The sequence below is a fragment of the Marmota monax genome, unplaced genomic scaffold, assembly GCF_021218885.2.
Source record: "Marmota monax isolate L192 unplaced genomic scaffold, Marmota_monax_Labrador192_F-V1.1 WCK01_AAM20220418_F8-fsc00051, whole genome shotgun sequence".
Lineage (NCBI taxonomy): Eukaryota > Metazoa > Chordata > Mammalia > Rodentia > Sciuridae > Marmota > Marmota monax.
In genome coordinates this window covers 2,645,166-2,669,061 of record NW_026695202.1, presented here as the reverse complement: position 1 = coordinate 2,669,061, position 23,896 = coordinate 2,645,166, and the positions used below count along the sequence as shown (strand labels likewise).

The following is a 23,896-nucleotide window of genomic DNA, read 5'->3' as shown; positions in this document are numbered from 1 at the left end:
TTTCTTACAGAGGCACTGTTGACAAAGAAAAGGGCAGAGAGAAAACTCTTTCTTCAAATTATATAAATTAGAAGAATCCAATCTTGTGGAGAAAGGAGTCCCTCATACATTTTCCTAATAAGTTTAGGAACATGACTTGAATCTCATCCACTGACAAATCTTATTTTGGTTTCTCCTCCTGACAGGACTTGTTTTTAGGATTATTTTATAAAGCTAACATTGCTTTCTAAGGTTGACTTTTATAATTTACAACTTTTTATTATTAAGTTTTAAAACAGAGAAGGAGCCAAATGTTCCCTTGTATCCCATTTCTTAGGGAAAACCTCTACAGCAGCTCCCTGGGAGGAGGAGTGGCTACCTCACCAATGTTGATTGTGTTTCACGGGAAATACTCCACAATCAACCCTTTGTGGCACATAAGACATCTGGGTGAGTATTTTAGAAAAACATTGTAAAACCAGGTGCAGTCGTCCACACCTGTAATCCCAGCTACTTTGGAGGCTAAGGATCACCAGCCTCAGCAACTTAGCAAGACCCTGTCTCAAAATAAAAAGACCCTGTAGCTCAGAGTGCTCACTGAGCTTGCAGCAGGCCCTGGTTTCAATCCCCAGTGCCACAAAAAAAGACTGTGGTGACTGTGGAAGCTGAGTGCCAGTCTCTTCTCAAGGATTCCATGCAGACTGCATATATGTCATTGTTAGAATCCTCCCTGACTTTCCTGAGCATATGCAGATACATGAGAGCAATGCAGGGGAGTTAAGGGAACCATCGACCCATCTGATGTCATTTATAATAATGCTGGGTTCACAGGTCAAACATGCATATTTCCATGTGCAGAAAAATGTCCTCAAATAGATCTATCAGCTATGCAGAGCTTTGATACATAAAGTTGTGATTTCTGAATAGAAACTATGAATTACATTTTGCAGAAGACGCAACTTATTCATAAGTAGGCAGAGACTTAATCTTCCCAAGGAAAAGAAGTCTCTTTTCTTGGTAAGATTCTGGAATCAGGCAGGGTTGGCAAAGTCAATCTACACAGTGATCATCTGAAAAAGGATCTGGTTTTCGGGGGCTGTGGGTGCAGAAGGCAATACTAACAGTATGGGTAATAATAAGTTTGGATCTAAACCAAGTCTTAAGACTTGTAAAATTAATAAAACTTGTGGGAGGTCCTAGATTCAATGCCTGGCACCACAAAAATATGTAAATAATTTATATAACATATTCAGTTGGAAGCACTTTATCACCTAAACTGCATGCCCCTCAGCCCTTCAGTCATGGTGCAGAGAAGATGCTTTACTTAGTAGATACTTCACCTGTATGTGCCTCTTCCTGGATGAGCAGCTCCTGTGTGTGGACTCCAGAAGCTGGTCATTATTCCAGCTGTGCTATACAATACACTGAAATAACTAGCTCGTCTCCTGCAGCTGCCATCACACCTAAGTTTACAAATAATATAAGCCAGGCTTTGTTGTTAACATCATAAACCAGAATCACTGGCTACTCTCTCTACTCAATGGATTTTCATTTTATTAAAAAACAAACTGAATTCCTTTCATGGGAAAGAAATTGTAACATCACAGAGAAATTTTTATTTTGTTTTGTTACTAGAGATTGAACCTGGGATGCTTTACCACTGAGCTACATCTCTAGCCCTTTTTATTTTTTATTTTGAGATGGCCTCAAACTTGCACTCTTCCTACCTCAGCCTCCCAACTTGTTGGGATTACAGGTGTGCACGACTGCATCTAGCCCCAAATAGGATATTTTAAAACATTATATTTGCATGATCTTAATATGCTTCAAGAGGAAGTATTCAAAAAATATTCTGAGCAATGGCAATATTAAGTTATCTTCATTGCATAATATCATGAACTTGTAATCAATTTTTAATGTAAAAATATTATTCTCTAACAAGCCTATCATTTTCCTCTAAAAACAATAAAGGCTGGAATCCAGATGCCAGATATTCAGAGCATTTTCTGCAGGAAGCTAAATTACTCCACTGGAATGGAAGACATAAACCCTGGGACTTCCCCAGTGTTCACAATGACTTATGGGAAAGCTGGTTTGTTCCTGACCCTGCAGGGATATTTAAACTCAATCACAATAGCTGATGTAACCTAATATTCAAAATACTCCCCGTGTAACAATGTGGATATCCCTTGGTAGCCTGCTATAACTCTGTTGTTCTTTATGAACATATGTTTGATATGTATGATCCACAACGTAAGAAACAAAAACTACTGTGTGAAAACTGTATCTTAGACTACAGTGGCACTGACTGTCTTCTCTAAGTGGGAATTATAGAAGACCAGATTATGCTGGAAAGAAACCCATGTAAGTATCAGCAATTTGCTTAACACTAAATGACAATTATATCAACAAATTAAAATAATTTCTAAATGTATTTTTCACATGCAGGTATTTTTTTAATAGAGTGCCAATCTTATCTTTCATAAAACAATTACATTTAAAACGGCTGTTAAATAAAATATTCACAGATTTTTATGATGTTCCTCACATATATTATTCTATGTGTTAATTATAATAGAAGATAAACTGATCTCAGGTTTAAAGGGGGAAAGAATACCATTAAATCTTGCTTCAGAAAAGGCTTGTAACAAGAATAACCATTCTTAGTATTATTTATTGTAAAAACCATCACTTTCAAATGACTTTAAAAATCTTTCAATCTTATTTAATGAAAAAAGTCTCATACTATCAGGTACAGGATATATCAACATTTACTACTCATCAGTCAAGTTTAATGAAAAACATGATTGTTTACTTGGAAAATCCTCAAACCCATTCTCTACTAGTATGTCATAATTTAAACGGTATTTTCTTCACTCAAATAAGGAACTCTATTGTAAAGCTACAATAGTTATGACCTGGTTACATGCTATACATAGTCCCATGAAAAAATAATTCAGTTGCTCCTAATCCCTGATGCAAGGCACTTCAAAGCACCCGCACAAAATGTCCATGTAAACAGCAGTACAGTACATCATTTAAATAACATGAATGACTTCCACACAGCTTGACCTAGACTTAAGAAAAAATAAAATACATCATTGCCACAGCTAAAAAGCATGTTAAGACTCACAACAAGAATCTGTTTCTCTTATTATAAATAGAAGAACCGGCTATATAACATCCTGGGGGGGGGGGTAACAAAAAAACCCTCAAAGATATTTAAAATACTGCAAAAACAGCATGCTCCCTGGGTACGTATAAAATCTGAATATTCAAGAGTAATTAGGAGTGAATACCCAGCCTTAACACCCACCAGACCTAAGAGTCTGGGCTACTTGTAGCACCATGAAAAATGCATTAGAAAATCACAAGGGACTTAATTCAAATCATTCTTTCCAGGAGGTTCACTTAGTCCTGGTAATGAACAATGATGCACAGATTTTTTTTTTTAATTGTTGGCTTATTAGAGTTACCTAGCAAGAAAAATTTTATATTATTTATTTTAGTACATCTCATGTACACAAAGCACCAGTTTAAACAGGGTTATCCAACACCTCTAGTATCCTGTTGCTCAGCCTGAAACTTCATTTCTTATAACATTTCTATGTTATACCCTTAAAACCAAGGAGGATAAAATTAGAAAGGTCATAAATACTGACAGAAAAATTTAGTTCCTGCCCTATCAAATTTCTGCCTCTCAAGTAAAATGTAGATGAATGACAAAATATAAAAGGCCTACTGCATTCTCTGGAACCTCCCAGCTCAGCAGAACAGTTGCCCACCAGGAGATAAACACAGGAGTTGAGGGGGCCAAAGGCAGGGCTCAATGCCTGTCAGGTCAGGCCAGGTCAGCCCTGCTACTGTGTGGTCATGCTGTTCTCCCACAAAGCAACTTTCCCACACACTCACCATTGGCGAGGGAACGAGGTCTGAGTGTGCACACAACTTGGGGAGCCCCAAGTCCAGCTTTTGTTACATCAAAATCCAGCAAATAGGGCTCCCCTAAGCACTAGCTTCCTGTGTGAAAAGCAATGCAGCTGCCTCTGTACCAGTGGTAACTCATTATTAGGATGCCCTTCTTAGGCATCAAGGGAGAATGGCATGCCAAGGTCTTGCACAGTTAAGAATCAAATACACATATTTGACAGTTGCATTTTAAAATTGCAGATCAAAAGCAACTTCTAGAAGAAAACTGATTTCTTCATAAATGAAATAAAGTATATAAAAAGCTGGAATGATGGTTAATTCACATACAAAAACTCATACAAAACCCCTACTTTTTCCAAACTACTTAGGTTCATACAGTTGATTCTACCACACAACTGTTCTGTACTATAATTATACACTAAAGTAAAGTACTGAGAAAATACCTCGGCTAGCAAACCGAGGTTTGACTTCTTGACAACTGCATTAAACTGCAGCACGTAGGCAGAGCCCAGAATCACCACTCTTAAGCAGGGTTCCCTTCCCCCTGCTCCAGCGTTCCACAGTGATTATTAAAGGAAGGAATCTGGTCTGTAAACGACTGGGTCATCCACTGCCCATTTGGAATGTCACTGAAAGCTGATTCTCCTCTTAACTCCGCACTGTCAGCTGCTAGAAGAAGGAGAGAATGTTAGTTTATTTCATATATAAGTTTTAAGTGAACAAGTGAAAAAACCTTAATAGTATAATGTAGATTTATTATTAAAACATTAATCAAGCTTCCTGAATATAATTTTAAGTTTCTTGTTTTACTGTCAAGTACAGGGCTGATAAATCCTCATTTCCCCCCTCATTTGTTAAAGAAGGAAAATGTAACTAGGTTGGCTTAGAGTTCATAACTTAAGAAAATGAGCTATAAAAATGTTTGTGTAGTTAAATATCAGATAATAAACTTGAATTATTGGTCACTATTTAATAAAATTTTATAGCCCCATTCCTAATCTTCAATAATTTACTCTCCACTTCTATTAACTCCATCTATCCTGGATCCTGATAAAACCAAGTCTTTGAAAGGAGCACATAGTGGGTGGGGGGGACATACTTAGCCTGTCCTCAGAGAAGTTGCATGGCTCACTGTTGCCCAGATGCTCAGCGTAAGCACCTCCATACGCTGCTTCATAGCCTGGGTCATATTTTTCTTCCTTAACTGCCATCTTCTTTGCATCCTCTGTGAGGAAGGTAAAACAGGATTTAGAACTGCTTCTGTACAATTCTGAAAACTGTTGTATTCTGAAATCATGAACAATTCTTTTTCTTGAGTGTTCATGTAAGCTGAGATACATCATTTGCTATAATCTTTACACTCTTTATAGCATATACTAAATAAACTTGTTAAGAACTGCAAAAACCTATTACACTTAATTTTGGGTACAGTGTTCCTTAGACCCTCAATGTCTGGGAGTATCCAGAGTAGATGGAAAACCTTGGTAAAAGGAGATTTTAACAGAGACTAGTGTCCATTATCAGGGCACTCTGGCTGTGATAAACTATCTTTGTTTCATCTGCTTTTAAATCCACAATACACCTTCTGTAATGTGCATACTCATGAAATGAATGAAAGGAGTGAAAACAGTACTATACCTTGGGCAAGCTGTAGGTCAAAAGTGTACTGCACCTCCTGAACATCTGTGTTCCGTTCAATGCCTTTCAACTGGTCTCTTAAGTCCTTCAGCTTAATATAGTAATGGACTTTGTCCTGGGCTCGAGGAAACTGAGCACACCTTGCACTGGACGATGGCATAACATAGCAGAGCTGGAATCATAGAATTTTAGGTTTCAGAAATCCTACAATTCTGTTGAATCTACTCATACTGAGATTTAAAAATTTATCTTTATTGGGTTATAATAACTTAATTCTTAGCTACACAAAAATACATGTAAAATCAATAAAAGTAGCTGTCAACAGACAAAACATAATGAGGCTCCCCCTCCATGCTCACCTATCAACTGACAATCTTTTACTTTTATTAGCAAATATACGGTTCACAATTCTAAAGGGACAAAAAGGCACAGCAGTATATGAAGTCTTCCTTCCCAAATCAAGTTGCTATCTACCTAATTCCCTCTGATAAAGGCAATCAATATTGCCAGTTCCACAGGTGTCCACAAATCCACAATCAAAGGTGTCTACATACTTGTCTCCCTCATCCTTTTTAATAAACATACAAATGATAACACACTCTTGCCTCCCCTCCTGCACCTTGCTCTTCTCACTCAACGGCAGATTCCATATGTGATAACATTGTTTCTCATAGCCACCAGTAGTACTTTCATAACTGATTTAACCAGGGCCCAACTGTGGACGTAAGGCTCTTTCCACTCTTTTACTATTATGGTTGAAAACCTTGTACTAATTTAATTTGAAATATGTATAGGAATGTACCTGTTGGATAAATTTCTAGAAGTGGAATGGCTAGAGAAAGACATTTGTATTTATCATTTTTGTTGGTGGTGACAAGCCATCCTTGAAAGAGCATAATTCTTTCCCTTTCTCATATGTACATATATATAGAGAGAAGGGCTGATGGATTATGAATATTTGTTGCACTTTTTTTTTTTTTTTTTTTTGTACCAGGGATTGAGCTCAGGGGGACTTGACCACTGAGCCCCCATTCCCAGTCCTATTTTGTATTTTATTTAGAGACAAGGTCTCACTGAGTTGCTTAGAGCCTTGCTTTTGCTGAGGCTGGCTTTGAACTTGCGATCCTCCTGTCTCAGCCTCCCAAGCTGCTGGGATTACAGGCATGCATATCATGTACTACATAAAAAAAAAATGAATCACTACCAACATCAATAACTTAGTATTTAATAATAAGGAATCAATTTTAAAAGCTAAAAGATCTCACAGCTTATTAAAAGAGCTAAAACTACTAATGAATATACAAATCAAGTTCACTTATTTATTGCACTTCTGTGATTACATATATCCAAGACATGTACCTGAGCCTCATCTGGCATTTAACGAACACTATGTGGTACCATACATGTGCATACCATAGTGTACTTGCTTTTACAATTTTACAAGTAGACAAATGGGGGCCTCTATTTAAATAAAGACCAATGCTACAAACCTAACTCATCAATCATACTTAAAAAGTTGAAAACAGAAGAAATTTAAAAAGAAGTTCAAATATATAGGTGGCAGAAACTTTATTCAAAGTTCTCCACCAAAACCTGGCAGTACACCAGCTTCTCCACTATTTAAAATATTATATATACAATGTGTAGGTCTATGTCTTGGATTGTTTTTTGAAAGTTGTAAATAAAACTACATTTAAGAAACAAATTTGGAACCAAAGGTCTGGAACAGCATGAGCTGGGCATGATGGTGCACGCCTGTAATCCCAGTGGCTCAGGAGACCGAGGTAGGAGGATCGAGAGTTCAAAGCCAGCCTCAGCAACAGTGAGGCATTAAGCAACTCAGTGACATGCTGTTTCTAAATAAAATACAAAATAAGGCTGGGGATGTGGCTCAGTGGTCAAGTGCCCTGAGTTCAATCACTAGTACCCCTACAAAAGTGTTAAATTGCCTAGATGTTGTCTGGACTATACTATTTACATGTTTCTAAAATGAAGCTGGGATAAGATATATAAATGGAGTAATTACTTTCACTAATCAGGATGGTGTTTTATTTACATGTTTATTTCAAATCCAGTATAAGAGCTAAACCATTTGAATTTGATAAGTAAATGCCATTAAATATGTTCTGAATGTAGTATGTAAGCCAATACCTCTCACTATTTTAGCCAAATAACAATCATTGAGATGTTTAGCTGATGAATGTTTCTCTTTCTAATGTAACTCCAAGGTAATGAATTACTTTGTAACTATTAAATTGATATGGAGTTATTACTCAACAAAATACAAGGTGGCTTTTTCTTATAACATAAATTACAATGCATAAGACAAATAAAAAAGGGAAATTAGTTAGAAAAAAAATTCACCTTTAGCTGATCTACAAATGCAAATTTTAAGGACTTACAGTTTCTGTATCTGGGATCTTATGGGGTTGAAGCCCAAATTCCAAGTTCTTAACCTTTACTCCAAAAACTTCTTTACTAAAAATTTCATAAATACCTAAAATAAAATACAAACATATTTACATTGTCCACAATGTTAGCACAGAAAAAAGATAAAATTTAAAAGTAAATCTTACATTTTCCATTAAACACCGCTATTCGTGGCTGATATTTCTGTAATTTCTGTACTAGAATACGTCCTCCTTCACGAAATTCTTTACTAAAATTGAATTAAAAAGTAGTAAAAGACATAAATATAGCAATATTTAAAAGACGCCAACTTTAGTCAGCTTTCAACAAAAGATCACATCACATACTTGTTGGACTCAGCTTGAACTAGATCCATATGATGTCCCTGGATTATGTGAGGTGCCAGATGGTCAAGGTTCCCCATTCATAAAATAAATGTTATGTAATTACCTGGAAAGATCCTTGCTGCCTGGTGTCGTCCGTTCTACCATGTTGGTAAATCCAATACCATACTTCCCTGGTAAAGTGTGATCATCCATGTGATTGAGCTGTACCTCACTCAGCCCTGACATAAACAGACACTTCCCTGTGAAAAGAGGCTTTGGTTTATATCTGTGAGCGAAAAGCTTTTGTCCAAAGAATTGATGTACTAGTCTACATTCTAGAAATCAAGAAAGAAAAAAAGATTTAGGATATTTTTAAAAGCACTGAGAAATTACTACAAGTTGGACACTATCCTAATTCCTTTACATGATCTCAGTATTCCTAATTCTTATAAGATGCCATTATCTCCTTCTCACAGGGGCTGAGGTAAGTAAATGCCAGTCCAAGAATACATAGCTATGTAACATAGGAAACTTTCTTTTTTCTATTTTCTTTTCCAATAACTGTTGATATCACTACCTGCCTCTGCAATAACTCACGGATAAGACATCCACAAAGAGACTAAAAGCACTCAAATACCTTGATAGTGGAGAAAATTAAAAGTCGAACTTTCTTAGAAAGATTTTTTTGGGGGGCAGTACTAGGAATTGAACCCAGAACTTTGCACATTCTAGGCAACTGCTCTCTCACTGAACTACATCTCCAGCCCCAGAATTTTTTTTTGTTTTAAATAATGGAGATAATGTGTTTATCATTTCCATGAAGACATTATTATCATTTGCCATAATGTTTTTAATATTACTCAGATAATCAACTGGTATTTTCTGAGCACCCACTGTATTTATTATTCTAAAAAGCAGTGTTAGGGGAGATCATTTACATATAAAGCCAATTTAGAGCAATACAGGAGTTAAAGTTGGTTTTAGGGCTGGGGATACAGCTCAGCTGATAGAGTAGTGCTTGCCTCGCATGCAAAAAGCCCTGGGTTCAATCCCTAGCATCTCACACACACACACACACAAAACAAACAAACAAACAAACAAACAAAAAACCTTGGTTTTAAAGCTCTGTAAGTATGAGTGTCTTTATGACTATTTTGTAATACATACAAAGTATCTGGAGAATGTCTCCAAGCGTAGCATTTCATAACAACTTGAATTCCAACAATCAATGGATTTTCTCTCTCCAAGGAAATAACATCAACAAAAATCTGGGAAAGTCCATATTTTGTCTGCCACAAAGATGGCCTATTGTTACTGTAGATAATACTTAAAAAAAAAAAAAAAAAGAATAGGAAAGGGCTGAGGTTGTGGCTCAGTGGTGAAGCATTTGCCTCACATGCGTGGGTATTGGGTTTAATCCTCAGCACCATATAAATAAATAAAATAAAGGTATGTGTCCATCCATAACAACAACAACACAACAACAACAAAAAATAGGAAAACTCACTATTTAAAAAAAGAGAAAGTATTAGCTAGGAATGCAGCTTGGTGGTAGGGCACAGCTGCTGGGTTCAACCCCTACCACTGTACACACACACACACACACACACACACACACACACACTCTTTTTCATGCCCTCCCACTCTCCATTAACATCAAAGTGTTAACAGTGACAGTATTTCAGACCTTTGATTTTCAAATACACACACAGAGAAAACATGAAATATGAATGCATATTTACTCATATTCTTTCTTTTTAAGCACATTTTTTAAAAAAGAAAAAAAAACCCTATTGATAAAGATACCTAATTTTAAAGTCAATTAATAAAAAAAGTAGCTACTTACAAAAATGGTTCCCAGGTCCAGGATAATGATGCCCTTTGTAAGCAGCCATTAGTCCTGGGTTGATGCCAATCTACAAAACAAAATAACTATACATTTTAGTCTTTTTAAAAATTTATGTTCTTTTTTTAAATTAATTAATTTATTTATTTTTGCATTACAATTCTTAATACACTATTATACCATTTTAGTCTTAAAATAGTTCTGCTTAAGTATCAGTGTTTCTATGAAGCAGTGGTAGATAAAACTGAAATGATTAAAAATATAAATTTTTTTAAAAAAATATTTATTTTTTAGTTTTCGGCGGACACAACATCTTTGTTTGTATGTGGTGCTGAGGATCGAACCCGGGCTGCATGCCTGCCAGGTGAGCGTGCTACCGCTTGAGCCACATCTCCAGCCCCTTAAAAATATAAATTTAATCCAGCATCATAAACAATACTTATGAATTTCTATTCTTAATCCAAAGACATTTCAAAGGAAAGAAAAATTTCCTTGTTGAGTTTTGCTGTTGTTTTTAAAGACCAACTTCATTCCCTCATGACCCTGGGCTACTCTGCTCCCTACGGCTGGGCTGACTTCAATATTGGAAGAGAGAAGTCCTGGAGCAATCAATCAATCTGAGCCCATTTCAGCCACATCTCCCAATGACTTAACTTACTCCATGTCACCTACACAGTTGCCCAAGCACTGAAGTTTCTTTCTTTCTTTCTTTCTTTTTTTTTAATTTTAAAAACTCTCGGGGCTAGGGTTGTAGCTCAGTGGTAGAGCGCTCACCTAGAACGTGTGAGGTCCTGGGTTTGATCTCAGCACCACATAAAAATAAATAAATAAAATGAAGGGGGCTGGCGTTGTGGCTCAATCGGTAGCGCGCTCGCCTGGCATGCGCGGGACACTGGGTTCGATCCTCAGCACCACATAAACATAAAATAAAGATATTGTGTCCACCAAAAACTAAAAAATAAATATTAAAAAATTCTCTCTCTAAATAAAATAAAATGAAGGTATTGTGCCCAACTAAAAAAAAATATTAATTAAAAAAAAAAAAAAACTCTTATTTTTTTAGTTGTAGATGGACACAATACCTGTATTTTACTTTGATGTGGTGGTGCTGAGGATCAAATGCAGTGCCTTTCACATGGGAGGTGAGCACTCTACCACTAAGCCATAACCCCAGCTCAAGCTCTGAAGTTTTTATGGTCACTGACAAAAATACCAGTTTAAAAGCAGTACTGTCATTGATGGAGGCTCGCAGGTATCACAGAACCAAACTGATTCACAAGGGTCATGCCATTGGATTGTGACCCTCTGAGGAAGGTATTTTCACCTATTTTATCACCTGATGTTTTGGAAGGTTAAGGCTTTTGTAATCCAGACAGCCCCAAACTAGAGTCCACCCTCTTGAACAATCCCACGTAACACCACCTGGTTAAGGTGACACCATTTACCTCCAGAAGGATTCTTAAGAAATGGATCTTTTCAGCAAAACTCCATTTGTATGGACAAGTGTTAGGTAAAGCTAATCCACCAATTTGTTTATAAAATCAAATAAGGACAAAAATTCTTACAATCACAATGTCCAGATTGAAGGTCAAAATATCAGGGAGAGTCTTGGTCAAAAGTTCAGCTTCGGAAACCCCATTAAAACGGTCCACTTTTCTTTTTACTTTAAACGCATCTGTAATCTTTTCTTGCTTTTCTTTTGATTTTGGGGACTTGCCAGACTTCTTGGACTCAGCAGGTTTTTTGGGTTCCTCCGGTTTTTTTGGTTCAGTTGTTCTGGCTTTTCTTTTCCTTCCTTTTGGAGCCTCTAAAACACAACGATTTCCAAAATGTAGATGCAAAAAACCTTAACTTAGAAACTCTAGCAGTGTTCCCAGAAAAGCTACCCTATGAACACCCTTTTTATCTCCCCAAAACTATACCTATGCCTTTTATTTCCTTTGAACAATCTTCCCCCTCTTTCACCCTAGAAGTGGGATGGACATGCTCCCTCCACCGTGGCAATCATAGACAGACTTCCCATACCATCTTGCTTGGCATCTTGGCCTTCCCAGGGGCACAGAGTACCTGTGTACCATTTTAACAGAAATTATAAAAAGAAATACATAAATAATGAAGTAAACAAGTACAAGAATAAGTAACAAAAACAGGAATGTAGGCAAATGTTTTAACTCAGTTTCCTGATAGTAGAAAACCACAAATGGCTTGTTTTGGACTTTCTGAGGCCTATTCTGTTCCATACACAGGTGAAATTTGAGGTGCTGAAGATAAACTCTCTGGGCTGCAGTATTTTCCAAAAGGAAAGATGAGGGTTTTTCTCAAGAGCTCGGAACACTTTTTGGGCTGAATAACTTTTTGTTGTGGGGCTGCCCTGGACATTATAGAATGTGTAACAGCACCCATGATATCAGTAGCCCACCAGATATCAGTAGCAGCACCCTGCCAGATTTACAATCCAAAGTGTCTCCCAGCAATGCCAAATGTTCCAGGGGCAAAATTACCATTAGCTGACCACTGATCTACAGTTACCAATAGGAAGCCCTGGTTCTCTTACCCTTAATTCTTGAACATTTTCCCAGTTTCTCAGGCTTCTTGTCCCCCTTTTACTCCTAGCTGGCATTTCCCCAACCTGGCAAGGTGGTCTGTCTTCTGTCTCACACTGCTTCAGCCACTCCCTATTCCAAGGGATCCAAGGGTTAGGGATAGAGTTAGGGTTAGGGTTGTCACTGGCTTGTGGCAAGTCCTAATGTTGCCTGCCCAGAAGCACAGTAGGAAGTAGGAAGCAGCTCCAGAGCAGTGGAGTAGGCGTGGTCCTGGAACCAGCAATCAAAACCATGGGCACATGTCCCACAAATATTGTTAAACTAGAGAAAATCACCACCTCTTTCTACCCGACCTTCTCCAAAATCTTCTTGGTTCCTCTTCAAATAAAAAAGGGGATTGAACCCAGAGGCTGCTGCGCACTAGCAAGCACTCTTCCACTGAGCTACATCCCTACCCTTCTTTATTTTGAGACAGTGTCTCCCTAAGCTGCCAAGAGTAACCTCTGCCTCCCAAGTTGCTGGGATTATAGGTGTGCACCACCCAGCCAAGCTCCTCTCCTAATGCTTTATCTTGGTGAATGGCATTTTCTTCAACCACCTGCCTACGTTGGAAGTCTTGAGTGGTTGCTATGGTTTGAATAGAGGTTGATTTTATCCCCCAAAATTCATATACCGAAAGCTTGGTCCGGGTAGCACTGTTGGGAAGTGATACAGATCCTTTATGAGGCAGGGCCTAGAAAGGTCCTTAGGTCAACTGGGGGAAGCCTGTGGAAGGGACTGTGGAACCCCGTCTCTAAGGCTTCCTGGTGCTTCATCCCACATGCACTCCTGCCACCGGGATAACTTCTGTGATGAGGCCTTCACAAGAGCTGAGCCGACACTGGTACCTGTCCTTGAACCTCAGGTGCTGTAAGCTAAATAAACCTTTCTTTATAAAGTACTCAGCTTCAAGTATATTGTTATAATACAAAATGGACTAAGTGTTACTCCAGACTCCTTACACACCCTCCCTCCCTATATGAAACCCATTAACCACGGCCAGGTAATTCTACTTTCTGAGGATTTTAATTCTCTTTCTCCACCCCTTCCAGTCTTCTTCTTTTCGCCCCCTGCTTATTCAAACAGTTTCTAATCCTCTCCATGCCTCCAAGTCCTGCTTTATTCCATACCACCCAATCTTTTATATTCCATACTGATTTTTAAAATACCAATCACTATAAGCCACTCCTTGCTCTACAGCTCCCTATCACCTTCAGGACAGAATAGACACTTCTTGTGTAAAACATAAGCTTCAACTTCCCCCATGCAGCCTTTTCTCACCAATTCCCTATTACACCCCAAACTCCAATGACAGAGAATCACAGTTTTTTGCCTGTCATGCTTCTGCAGATCTGTGCCTTGGCACACACACTCTCCCTTAGCCGGATATCTCCCCAACACTGTTGTACATGGGGATGAAGACCCTGCATCCTTGAAGATTCAGTGCTTCAAGATAATTTCTCTGCTTTGAGCTCTCTGTGCCTCTGAGCACTCCATCCCAGTTAGGTGCCAACCCTATCTGGTCTCAGAGCACCCACCCTGTGCCCTCCTTACCACCTTCTGTACTGAGATGCAAAATCTATTTTTTTTTTTAGTTGTAGATGAACACACTGTATCTTTATGTGGTGCTGAAGATTGAACCCAGTATCTCACACATGCAAGGCAAGTGTTTTACCACTGAGCTACAGCCCCAGCCCACAAAACCTATTTTTATTACTTTCCTTTACAAGGCTGAGAAGCTAGAGAGCAGGATCCTTCTTCTTTATTCCCCAGAATCTATCACAGTACTTATACTATTTATAATGTGGATTACATTTTCTAACACTAAAATAGAGCTAAAATTCATCATTAAGCCCTTTTTAAGTAAGTTGGCTGATCCAATATCAATTTTCTAATCTCTTATGGTGAAAGCTACCTTGTACTGGTTCCTGAGCAGGCTCTGGGGCTGGAACTTCGCCTGGCATCTGCTGTTCCTTCATGACTGCCACATCAGGAGCTTCAGTCATCATTTGTTGAAATGGAAATGAATAAAATGCTTGAGCTTGCTCAAGGGAATAGCTGAAAGAACAATTAAGCAGAAATTATGATAATGATAAAAGTACCTGAATGTAAGTTTAAATACTCAGCTGTAAAAAAAAAAAAAAAAAAAAAAAAAATCCTCAAAATCCAGATATTTTATAGCTAGACTGTAGTATTTAGAGCAGAGAATAGGGCAAGAATGAGAGCTATTTCCCTAGGTACACATTCATCCAAACTTTACTGAATAATTAGTAACCAAATACATTAAACGCTGTTTAATGACAGATATATCACCAATAAACTTACAAGCCTGTCAAGTCAGCCTGTTATTTTCTTTGAAATGAGATCATGAGAATTTTCTAGAATACAGAACTGAAAGGTCCTTCAACCCAGTTAAAAATGTGCATAAATACAACCTGTGTCCCCACCTTTAGTATTTAATTATCTTAGCACAGAGATGCTCTCCAACCTAACTTAGGCTTTCTTTTGGTTTATTTGCCTGCTTTGTATTTCCTCATTAGATTTTTTTTGTTGTTGTTATTGTTGTTTGCCACTACTCAGGGACGAGGAATAGATTATCTGTTTAATTTATAAAGTAAAAAATCTTTAAACTCTCTTCTGAAAATGACTTAAAAGAACAGAGGCCTTCAAAGAAAACAATTTCCAAACCTTTCTGTTGACCAAAAAACACCACTCCAAGCTGTTGCTATCAGCACAGAAAACACTGATGTATGAAACTCAAGCTAAGACCAATGCTGAATAATGCCATTAGATGTACAGGACAATGAAAACCATTAGGAAATAAAATAGAAAAGTATCATTTACTACATGGAGAGACAAAGACATATTTTCTGTGGCAAAATGCTCTACTTGGCATTTGTTTCTTTGTGTCATATGCAGAAAGAGAACAGAGCTCAGAAAGCAAAGGTTAAATAGGCTAACTCTATAGTATATAAATCCTATTGTAATAAAGTGGTTAAAAAAAAAAAGGCAAACTAAAGCATTCTCTGAATAAGCTTAAATGACCTAGGGGGACCCAGGATAACAGTCCATCAGTAGTGGTTCTGGCTAGAATGTACCAACAGGGGCCCAATTTCAATGGACAAAGCATTGGAAAGGTGTTTTAACTTCAAGCCATCTTTGAGAGTAAATTGCTGGTGAAAAAGTTAAGAACTAATGGGAAAAATGCTAAGCTATATCTTTTTAATTTTTTTTTAGTTGTGGATGAACACAATATTTTTACTTCTATTTATTTATTAAAAAATTTTTTATTAGTTGTTGATGAATTTTTTAAAAATTTATTTGTATGTGATGCTGAGAATTGAACCCAGTATGTCACACATGCTAGGCAAGCACTCTACCATTGAGCCATAACCACAGCCCCTAAACTGTATTTTAAGGGTTTTATTTCTTTAAAAACACTGTTCTCAAACCATACAAAAAATGAAAACAACACAATGATTCAATAAACTATAGTATAGGGGGTGGGGTTATAGCTCAGCAATAGAGCTCTCGCCTAGCATGTGCAAGGCCCTGGGTTTGATCCTCAGCACCACATAAAAATAAATAAATAAAGATATTGTACCAACTACAAAAACGAAAAAATTTAAAAATAAAATAAACTATAGTATAATAATTTCAGGAAATACTCTGCAGCTGGGCTGGGGGTGCAATTCAGTGGTAAAACTTGCCTAGAAGGCAAAAGGCCCTGGCTTTAATCTCTAGCAAACAAACAAAAACCTGTGCAGCTACTAAAAATTAAATTTACTGATATTATCTAAAGCTCAGAAAAAGTTTAGCAACTATTTTAAAGTAGAAAAGAATACAAAATAATTCTGTAAACTAAAGTTGCACTTAGGGAAAACTTTGGAGACAGGGACTAGAATTTAAAATGTTAAAATGAACAGAAGTGAAGTACTTAGACCATGCTTAGCACAAAGTAAGTGTCTTCTTTTTCACATTTTTAATACTACTAGTAGGGCTTCCAATAAATTGTTAAAACATTAATTTAGTGTTTATTATTTAAATATTCTAATGAGTTGGACGTGGCTGGGTTAGACTGAGGTATATCGAGTAAGAGAAAGTTCTAATACAATGAACTTCAATTGTTTTACTTATTTATTTATTTTTGAGATAGTCTTACTAAATTGCAGAGGCTGTCTTTGAACTTTAGATCCTCCTGCCTCAGCCTCCCCAGTAGCTTAGATTACAGGCATGTGTTGAGCCCTCAGCTAGATCTTCAACTTTTGATTGTGACCTTGGTAGTTTTAAGAAATGCTAATAGTTACTTTAAGCTGAATGTATAACAAAAAAAAGATATGTGGCCATGAGATACATTGTGTGTGTGTGTATGTATATATAAAATGTTGTATAATTTATGTATTCATTTACTCATTTACTTTTTGTAGTGCTGGGGATTGAACCTAGGGCCTTGGGCATACTAGGAAAGTGCTCTACCATTGAGTTACAATGAGTTACAATCCCAGCCCCACATGGTCACAATAAACAAGTGAACAAAAGAATGTAAAATGCTGGGCACAGGCCTGCAATCCCAGCTACTTGGGAGGCTAAGGCAAGAGGACAGCAAACTCAAGGCCACAATAGGCAATTTAACAAGACTCTCTAAGACAAAGTAAAAAATGTTCAGGGGTAAAGCACTTGCATAGCATGTGCAAGGCCCTGGATTTAATCCCCAGTAGCTCATTAAAAACAAAAAAAAAATCAGTGCAAGAGATCTGTTAGTCTGCCACATGGTTAAGAGGTAACTTACCTATCACTCTGGCCCTGTTTCTTGCTACCACTCTGAGAGGCTCAGAGACAGGTTCCGTTTTGCGTTTTTTGACAAAAAATACTAACGTTAAGTACATGAATTAAGAAGACATCCTTCATATTATAAAAGGATTCTTTTTTAAAAAAATATTTATTTTTTAGTTTTAGATGGACACAATATCTTCATTTTATTTTTATGCGGTGTTGAGGATGGAACCCAGTGCCTCACGTGTGCTAGGCGAGCACTCTATCACTTGAGCCACAACCCCAGCTGGATTCTTTATTTAAAAAAAAAAAAGTTTAAAATGTGACTCCCTTAGTATAGTTAGTGTACATTAAACATCAGATATTCTGGGGCTCAGAAACTGAAAATTAAATTCTAGAAATCATTATTGGCAATAAAAAAGTAAAAAAGCAGAAAGAAAAATAACCCATACTTTCTCATTAGAGACATGCACAGTTTTTTAAAGTAACCCAGCAACTTATCTATAATAAAGACGCATTCCTTGACCTTTTAAAAAATGATCAGTGACACATTACAATAAGTTAAATTAGAACAGAAAAACAACAAAGTTATGGAAAATAGGATGTGTCCTTTCTGAGCTAATATATTATCTTTGAGCATTAAATTTGGCCTGCTCATTTCAGATGGCCACAACAGAAGAAAGGGGATAACAGCAGTCTTTACCACTTGGCAGCAGAAGGCATGACATCTACATAAGAACTTCCATGAATCTGAATGCCAGTAATGCAAAAGCATTCTGGATAACTTAATTTCCTATTATCTAATAACCGCTAAATCTGTTTCAAAGCTATGTGAAAATAATTCCTAAACATATTTATTATAAATAGCCACTTCATAATTCAGAATTCTGCAGTGTTGCTAAACAATCTCTCCAGGAGAGGGACCTCAACACAGAATGCGTAGTCACCTCTCCATATCTCCAGCTTCCCTTCCCTACCATGAAGACAAGGGGCTGGATTTAGAGATTTCTCCAATATGGGGGAACATGGAGGAAATAGGCCTGAATCTGTCTAGATCAGAAGACTCCCAAGACCTTTGATTTCTATGACCCTGACATCCAGGGAGTGTGATCAATGTTTTCACTTCCCTTTGCTCACTTTTCTCCTTCATCATCTAAGTGTCCCTACAACTGTTCTGCATTACCTGCTCCCCACCTCCCATTTCTGCAGCTTACCCCTTCCTTCTCTCCCAGCCTCCATCTACAATACCCTCTTTTGTTGAATTACAGTGCTGGCAAGGCGGGTTTTCACAGCTATCTGATACTGATGAACTGTGTACTTTCTGATAGTCTTTCTCAACACCATGTTTACACATCCTCACACACACACACTTACGCACATGCGCATGCAAATACACACACATCCTGTGGGGAGTTGATTAATAAGTCTGGTTTATTCAAATTTACTGTATTTCAAAAAACTAAATCTTTAAAGTTCTCTCCAACTTAATCTTATTATTCAGTTACTTTACACTATTTTAAGGATCTGTTTTCTAAATACATTGTATCATCTTTTTTTAAAAAAATTTATTTTTTTAGTTGTAGTTGGACACAATACCCTCATTTTATTTATTTATTTTTCTGTGGTACTGAGGATGGAACCCAGTGCCACCCACATGCTAGGCAAGTGCTCTACCACTAAGCTACAACCCCACCCCACATTCTATCATCTTTATTTATTTATTTTAATATCTTTTTTTTTTAAATTGAGGAGAAGCTCAGAGTACCTGTACACGCATTGCTTTTTTTTTTCTAAAGAGAGACTGAGAGAGAGAGAGAGAATTTTAATATTTATTTTTTAGTTTTTGGCGGACACACATCTTTGTTTGTATGTGGTGCTGAGGATCGAACCTGGGCCGCATGCATGCCAGGCGAGCGCGCTACCGCTTGAATCACATCCCCAGCCCTTTTTTTTTTTTAAAATGTGGTGCTGAGGACCGAACCCAGGGCCTCACATGTGCAAGGCAGGCATATGTGAGTCACGACCCCAGCCCCTTATCATCTTTATCTAAGTAAGTATATATAACACTCTATACTCACCAAAGAGTTATCAGTGCTAAATAACCCAAATGGTCAACTACAGAGGACTACCTGAGAACTATGATGGAATACCACCGTAACTACTCCAAGAGTGCACCTCACAGTACTAGGTGGAAGAATGTGTATTCACTATGTGCACAGTCTACTAAAAACTCTGAGTACAAAGATTTAGGATAAGTCAGAATAACTAGTTCATTTAACCATTCCTTGTAGAGGATGGTTTCAAGTTTCTTCACAATGTGTTTAGGTTATTCTTTGGTGCTCAGGATCAAACCAAATACTCAGATACAGCCTCACTGTGCAAGGCGACCAACTTCCTCACTCTGAAGACAGACTACAAAACCCCTTACATTGGTTTTACTGGTGCTCATTTTAAATCCACAAAGAATTTACTATTGATGAAAATGGCCCTTACAGCGTTTCTCCTTCACTGCATACTTTACCACTAATTTTCTGCACCAGAATACAAGCTGTGTCTCCTTTTGTAAATGATGAGTCACTCTTCCAGGCAGTCAGGATTTACCTGAACTCTGATTCAACCTATCAATTCTATAAACCCCTCCCAGAGTTGGGTTGCTCATAATCGGGATGTCAGCAGCACCACAAAGTTGTTAAGATGTGAAAGAACAGAGCTGGCAGTAGTTATCAGTACGAATCTCTCCTTAGTCTGCTCTTAATCCTTTCAGCAGTAAACCAGTTTTTCATTTTACTTAAGTGAACTATCATCAGTCAATCTTCATCTTAAGAAGTGTTACAGCACAAGCACTAGAGAGGGAGGCAGACTCTGAAGTTAGACCACCCAGATTTAAACTGTGGCTCTGCCAATTACTAGCTTGCAGACAATTTTCTTATCTCTCTAACCCCAGTGTCCCACCTGTAAAATGACAATAGTACCTAACTCATTGAATATGGGGGTTAAATGAGTTAGCATTTATAAAACACAACAGTGCTTGGTGTATAGATTTGCTGTAATAAATATTGTTTTCTAGTATAGGTCTTATTTCTTTTTGAATTTATACTGTAGCCTGATGGCCACTAGTTCCTTCTAAAAATGTTCAGTAACCACTAATAATACAAAAACTTTGTTCAGGATCAATGTCAATGAAAGGCCCACTCCACCCCTGGAAGAAATAGGGACTCATGTATTTTTTCCCCCCATGCTTCAGATTTCCTATTGGCTACAAGTTCTCAATGATGGCTGTAATCTGGTCTTTCTCCTGAAATACCGTTCATCTAGGCAAGGACACAAGATTTCTACTGGCAGTTAAAAGTTCTCTTAATGGCTCTCATTGATTCTGAGCTTTAAAATTTCATAGACATTTATTTGCCATTTCCAGCCTGACAATCACTTCCTTAACATAGGAGATGAAAAATCAAAAACAGAATGATGTATTTATGTCTTCTGCCATCTACTAACACTATGCCAGTGGGCTGGTTTTAACAGTTTCGATCTGAAATGTTCTCCCAAAAAGTTCATGTGTTGAATGAAGGCTTAATTCCCAAAGTAGCAGTGTAGTGGGGCTTTGGATTATAACTAGATCATGAAGGCTCTGATCTCATCAGTGGATTAACCCATTGTTGGATTAATTTTACAGAGTGGTGGAAACACTAGGCGGCCGAGTAGTAAACCTTCAGGGGTGTGCCCTTAAGGGCTATACCTTATCCCTGGCTCCTTCCTTCTCCCTTGCTTTCTCACTCTCTGCTTCCCAGCAGAGCTGGGCAGCTCTGCTCCACCATGTGTTCCCCAACATATCCGACCTCACCACAGGCCTAGAAGTAATGGAGCCAGACAACCCTGGACTGAAAATAAATTTTTCCTCTTATGTCGTTTTTCCCAGGTATTCTCTCATGGTGATGGAACACTTACTAACACAGCTGGGCAGAAAGCCCAAAACTTTTTTGTCCTTCTGGTTGTCCACATCTAACTAAAATAGTCCTTCCTAGTCTCATTATTGTTTCTAGAAAATATGATTTCATTCTTGGATTAATCTTACCTATCTATATTCTTAGAAGTCCAAGTCATTCTTTTCCAGTTCTGATTTTTCATCTTTGGTAAATGTCCTTTTCATGCTTAAGGTCACTGGACACATACTAGTCCTCTTATATAATTCCTCCTTTTTCCTTTTAATTAACTAGAATATGTTTTTTTTTTTTTTTTTTTAAAAAAAAAAAAAAAAAACACCTGAGTTATTCACTTTCCCTTTTGAAAACAGTCTGTATCCATGGGATTTTTTTTTTTACTGTTTTGAAATGAATCTTCCAAAATAAAAAGTAAACTTATTATAACCTTAATCAGCTTACCTGGAATTTGAATCATTTCAGAATCCCTAAAGACAAATACTTTACAGCATTATAGTTTTCCATATTTCCTGAAGGTGAAAGCTTTCCAAGTCAAAGTAAAAAATGGCTGACAGCCCCACGAAGTTAAGACAATGTAAACTAGAATCTTGAGCTAAACTATATACTGAGTTCAATTATTTTGCTGTATACCGAATAAGGTTTTATAACAAGAAATTCACTGGATGGTGGGCTTTGCCCAGGCTTCAGTTTTGTTCTGAAGTAAGATCACAAAGGTGAGAGATTTCCACAAGGTCTGGTGGATTCTCCTATGTTTAAAGCAGTCTAGGAGAGCAGCAGAGTGCTTTATTCTAGGATTTTATTATGCACAAAGTCAAAATGAAGTCCACAATTTTATCTACGTCTATCTATTTTCCTAAACTTTAAAACAACGTATTTTGGTCACTCAGGTATGCCCCTTCCACATAATCCCAATTTTTAGCTTGCCAAAACAAGATTCCAGAGATGTCCTTACAAGGCCTACAGAAGTGTCATGTCTTGCTTAATTAAGTCCAGTCCCCATTAACCACTGAGAGTCAAGATAATTCTCCATCAGGTCCAATAGTATTTTACTGCACTGCAAATCACTGCTCTTGATCCTTTTAAAATACTCTGACACCTTAGTTATTAGTTTTCTGTCAAACCTTCAAATCTCTAGATCTATACTTTTGCAAAACTAAGATCGTGCCAAGAACACTGGAAAACTCAAAAGACAATTTTTAAATTGAGTTCCCGGTAGTTCTGTAAGTATCCCCCTAGCAGCACCTGCTAAAAGGTGGCTTTTAGCACACTCTGGGGAGGAAGTTAGTAAATCAATCAACTTTTAACAAGAAATCTAGACCTGGACCATCCACACTCCGTCTTTACAACTCTCGCCTTGGCCTCTGGGGATGAAACGAAACGTCCCCAAGAACTGCGAGGAAGCCACAGTTACCAGAGACCGCCCAAGAGTTGCTAATGCATTTCAGAGCCTACTGCAAGGGGGGCCGCCGGGCGCGCAGCGCGCACGCGCGGCCCCGGCCTTTGTGCTGGGCCGCGGCCGCCACATACCCCTGCGTGCGCGCGCCCGCCGACCGAGGGGCGCGGGGATGGGGGGTGGCGTCCGCCGGATTTACCTGCCCGCGTTTTCCGCTTCCATGCTCCGCGGCCGCTCGCGCCAGCGGCGTCTCCTGCCGGGCCAAGGGACAGCTGGTCTCTGGGAATGGCGGCACGCGCACGACGACACCGGCGCCTGGAACCCGATTACTGGCGGGACCGGACAGCGGCTGGCCTCGTCGCCTCCCCGAGCTTCCACATCACCCCCCCTCCAGGAGCCCCCCTCCACGCCGCACTTCCGTCTCCTCGAAGCCGGGACCTGCGCGCGGTGGCCGTCACGTGACTCGAGCTGGCCCAATCCTATGCCCCCTCCCTGAGCTTCCCGGCGCCCCCGCGTGGCCTGTTGGGAAGAGTGGGGGACCGTAGGAAGGCGGGGCACCGCAGGACTGCGGGCGTCTTCGCCGTGACGTCAGCTTTTGTCCGCCCTGGATGTTCTGGGGTGGGCGCAGGCGTGGAGAGAGGATGATGTCCTCCGGACGCTGTGTGGGCGGGACGGTTGTGCGTGCGGGCGTTGTCCAGTTAACACCCCGAGTTTGATGGCGGCAGAAAACTTGCGGACTAGGGTCGTGGCTCAGCGGTAGAGCGCTCGCCCAGCTGCCGGGGGCTGGGTTCCATCGCCAGCACCGCTGCAAAACAACACAAAACGGTCATCCGGAAAACGTGGGAGTGGAGGCCACTGTAGGACTTGAGCCTCAGTTTCCTAATGTGTAAAAGGAGCGTCATTCTATAGCTGCTTTGTAAAGTGTAAAGCTCTACATAAACCATTCTCTGCTTCACTTCGGAAGATGTGAAAATAACGTCATTATAGACTAACCCCGCTTTTATTTCTCAGTGGTTCTGACAGTTGGTTTTGTTTTCCTTCATTCTCAACTTCACTGCAGAGACTTCACTAGGTTACTCTTA

General features: G+C 38.6%; 2 protein-coding genes across 4 annotated transcripts in view; one reads left to right on the top strand and one right to left on the bottom strand.

Annotated features, from left to right (window-relative positions):
- The window catches only part of Glt8d2 (glycosyltransferase 8 domain containing 2), a 29,575-nt gene extending 27,162 nt beyond the window's left edge, over positions 1-2,413 (top strand). For both annotated transcript variants that reach the window (XM_046429526.2, XM_058574288.1), the window contains 2 exons: positions 317-429; positions 1,951-2,413. In XM_046429526.2, the coding sequence (XP_046285482.1) occupies positions 317-429; positions 1,951-2,120 (283 nt within the window). In that variant the 3' untranslated portion in view covers positions 2,121-2,413. The remainder of the gene's footprint in view (positions 1-316; positions 430-1,950) is intronic.
- A 222-nt stretch (positions 2,414-2,635) lies between these two features.
- Tdg (thymine DNA glycosylase) lies at positions 2,636-23,189 on the bottom strand. Of its 2 annotated transcripts, none has more exons than XM_046429524.2 (10): positions 23,014-23,189; positions 14,626-14,768; positions 11,694-11,935; positions 10,129-10,198; positions 8,407-8,542; positions 8,124-8,206; positions 7,950-8,044; positions 5,548-5,719; positions 5,009-5,134; positions 2,636-4,578 (listed from the first exon to the last, which is right to left on the bottom strand). In XM_046429524.2, the coding sequence occupies exons 1-10, from the start codon at positions 23,034-23,036 to the stop codon at positions 4,433-4,435; spliced, it is 1,236 nt and encodes a 411-aa protein (XP_046285480.1). In that variant the 5' UTR covers positions 23,037-23,189; the 3' UTR covers positions 2,636-4,432. The 2 variants fall into 2 exon arrangements, with proteins under 2 accessions (XP_046285480.1, XP_046285481.1); XM_046429525.2 differs by having other exon boundaries at positions 2,636-4,575.
- Between the last annotated feature and the right edge of the window lie 707 nt (positions 23,190-23,896).